The sequence below is a fragment of the Papilio xuthus genome, unplaced genomic scaffold, assembly GCF_000836235.2.
Source record: "Papilio xuthus unplaced genomic scaffold, Pxut_1.1 DF826961.1, whole genome shotgun sequence".
NCBI lineage: Eukaryota > Metazoa > Arthropoda > Insecta > Lepidoptera > Papilionidae > Papilio > Papilio xuthus.
In genome coordinates this window covers 439,270-442,845 of record NW_013531688.1, presented here as the reverse complement: position 1 = coordinate 442,845, position 3,576 = coordinate 439,270, and the positions used below count along the sequence as shown (strand labels likewise).

General features: G+C 31.3%; 1 protein-coding gene across 1 annotated transcript; it reads right to left on the bottom strand.

The window, feature by feature from the left end:
* Positions 1–462: 462 nt before the first annotated feature.
* On the bottom strand, positions 463–3,107 carry LOC106119958 (decaprenyl-diphosphate synthase subunit 2). The gene is made up of 2 exons (XM_013315093.1): positions 2,762–3,107; positions 463–2,134 (listed from the first exon to the last, which is right to left on the bottom strand). The coding sequence occupies exons 1-2, from the start codon at positions 2,999–3,001 to the stop codon at positions 1,169–1,171; spliced, it is 1,206 nt and encodes a 401-aa protein (XP_013170547.1). The 5' UTR covers positions 3,002–3,107; the 3' UTR covers positions 463–1,168.
* Between the last annotated feature and the right edge of the window lie 469 nt (positions 3,108–3,576).

Here is a 3,576-nt window from a genome sequence, read left to right as displayed (position 1 = left end):
ACAAATATTTATAAGAGAAAAACTACAAAATGATATCTTATAAAGATAGGCAACTCTGGTACATTATAATAAAAAAAAATAATTAAAGATAATTCTTAAATTTCAATACAAACCATAATATCAAACATTAAGTATCAGCAACATATATATTACATACTAAAAACAATGAAAATAATTAATAATCAATATCTTGGTATTATAACATATGCTTATTAATTAAATTCATTCATACATACTTATTTTAAACATTATTGCATTCCAAGTGATCATCATCAGCTCACTATACGTCCGGCTCCGAGCCTACACTAAGTTAAGGGTGACTAGGCCATAGTCAACCACGCTGGCCAAGTGCGGGTTGACTTCACACATATCTTTGAATTTCTTCTCAGATATGTGCAGGTTGCGTCACGATGTTTTCCTTCACCGTAAGAACATCGGATAAATGTACATATGTAAATCGAAAATAGCATTGGTACATGGAGGGATTCGAACCCAGGACCTGCAGATTGCAAGTCAAGTGCTTAAGCCCCTGAGCCACCGGTGCTCTTCCAAGTGATAATAGTAAAATATTGTATATATTATACTTGTATATATTATACAAAATCCTTCGAACTTTGTTTAATATGTAAATAAAATTATTTGGATGTAAAAGTGTTAATTATGAATCATAGTATAGATGAAGGTCAACCACATTGTATTACAATGAAGAGAACATTGCTAAAATCTGTTGGTACTCGGAAAGGCTTACTATAGACATGTTTTTCTTATATATAAAATTCTCGTGTCATAATGTTAGTTACCATACTCCTTGGAAACGACTTGACCGATTTATATAAAATTTTATGTGCATATACTATAGGTCTGAGAATTGTCTATCTGTTTTTAAACCCTCGCGGACGGTATCACGAGCGACAGCTAATATTCTATATATTTTTGGTTAAAAATATAGTTTTACAATTATTCAAAACACTTTAGAGCTGTTTAAATAGATATGTCAAGTTAGAATCTGTTTTCTATGGCATTGGTATACCCCTAACTGTAATCTTCTAATAATTAGTTCCATCTTTAGCTTTGTACTAATATCCAGGTATTTTTGTTAGACCTACTTAGTTTTTAATATCAAATATCACCTTATTATGTTTTTTTTCTTTAACAAAAAGGGCTAATGTTATAATAATGTTTCAGTTAACCTTTTAATTGTCCTAATAGATTCACAGTTACCAAACATATCAGCATACCTGGCCGCTATTTTAGAATTAGTTGAAAACAACATTCTAGTTTGTTCTATCGCATTTGTTTTTAAAACACAACTCTTAATTGCATCATAATCTAATTCTCTTAAATCATTCTTAAATTTTTCTATCTCTTTATAAATATCTGGTGACTCATTCACCGCGAATAATACCGGAGCACTAACTAAAGAGTAAGATTCTTTATTATCTGTTGTGAATTTCTGTAAGTCACTGGCCGCTTGCCATACTAAACTTAAATGGCAACCCAGTAAATAAGCCCTTTCTTGTTCTTTCTTACCTTTACCTGCTAATAAAACAGCACCCTCACATCCCCGACCGAATAAACTACCACCACCGTACAATGTCCGTAATGTCCACTCTTTTGTTGGTGATCCTAATACATTGGTCACATCAAAAGGCAAAGTATCACTATTTATTTCATACAAATCCAACATACTTAGAGGTTTACCTGGTAGCGGTAAGTTTTGAGAATCCCTATCACCAAAGAATTCACCTTCACTTATATCACGTAATGCTGTAGATATTAAATATGATAAATCTTGATTTTTCAAACGTGCCAGCATCCCATTAGCGGTAACGAGTAAGTAGTCACCGATTAATATAGCTATTTTATTAGCAAATAATTCTGTATCAAAATCTTTATATTTTCCTCTTGGTATATTCAGAAGACCTCTGTGAACTGAGTGACCTGTTCGTATCATCTCTGTTAATTCGGCAAGGTTACGTTGGCTCTCATTTACTTTATTGGCTTGCAAAGGTGACATTGGTGGGTTAACTGCTTTTGACAGAAGTAAGATGACTAAGCCCCATGGTTGTAGGTTGTTATGTTCATTATATATGACCGATTTTGCTGTTTTCATTAATGGATGGTTACTGTCCACCTAAAAGAGATGTAATATTTATTATTTTTTTAAATTTCAAAGTCAATTTAAGATACTAAATCTGGAGAATATTCTTGATATATACAGTGCTGGGGTTAAGGTTGAATGTTTACTAAGGCACTGGCTAGCAACAGGACCTACAGGTCTAAGAACTACAGTAACACATGACTCCTTTAACTCCCCCAAAGGCACAAAAAAGGTTTCGTAGCAATTTAGCTAAAAGAGATAGTAGCTACCTTAAACCATCCTAGATATGTATGACATTGAACATTAAATGTGTTAAGTATCTTATGTCTGTATGTTTACTTAATGATGGTAATGACCTTGCAGAAATGTTATGCAATCTGCAAGTTATCCATTGGTACATAATGATTTTAACACATAACAGAATCACTTGATTTATTTTGTAAAACCCAATACATAATATTTATTGTTTTAAGAGCAACAATTAAGGTGTTGTTAACATTAAAAAAAATTGCAGGGATATGACATCATCAGCTAAGATCTTAACAATTTAGTACTGTTTCATGATTAATTAATATATTAATACATGTATAGTCAGAAATTCATCGTTGTCTTTCATGTTTTTGTAAAATTGCAGAAATTAGTCATAGAGGTTGTACTTACCACTTTGCGTAAATGCATGGCCATATTAGCGAATTCGTCACTTAATAGCCATCTAAGATTCATGAAAGAGGTTGGATATCCAACAATTTTCTCTGCTTCTCTAATTATTTTGCTCCATTGTGTTATTGGAGGTCGAATCAGGTAATCTTCATGAGTTAAATTAGTCATGGTGCTTTCGAGTCGTATTTGGTGAGTTAAAAGCACTGTTCGGCGTAAGTGCCGTATCATAGAATAAGGCATTTTATTAAATAATGGTATCCTTAATTTTAAATACTATTTACATTCAAAATAAATAAATAAATCAGATGTAAAGTAAACGAAAATAAACGCGCGCGCTTAGTGTGGTACTGGTTATGTCACTATTTATTTTGACATTTCCTCGAGCCAATACAGTATCTGTGAATAGCGTCACAAACAACTTTGATTGAACAAGTTTCATAAAATTTAATTTAAATAAACGATCTAGAATCATTCTTCTATATTGTAAATTATAATACTTAAATTACTGCCAAGAATTTTTACACTTAAGTTATTTTAGACTTAGTTTTAAGTGTAAATCACATATTTGATGGATAGGTTATAATATACTCCGTAAACAGTAAAAGGAAATTGCGTAATTTTTATAATTTTTGAGGTTGAATTTTTTAATAATATGTTTGTACCAAAGTTTTATTGAAATGAAGGTTAAATTTTGTAAGCTAATAGTTATTTAAAATACGTCGGCAATGGGAATTATTTTAGGGTCAATGTATAGTAAGATATATTTATACTGAAATATATGAACGCATATTTATTCTATTAATCTAACATGCGCT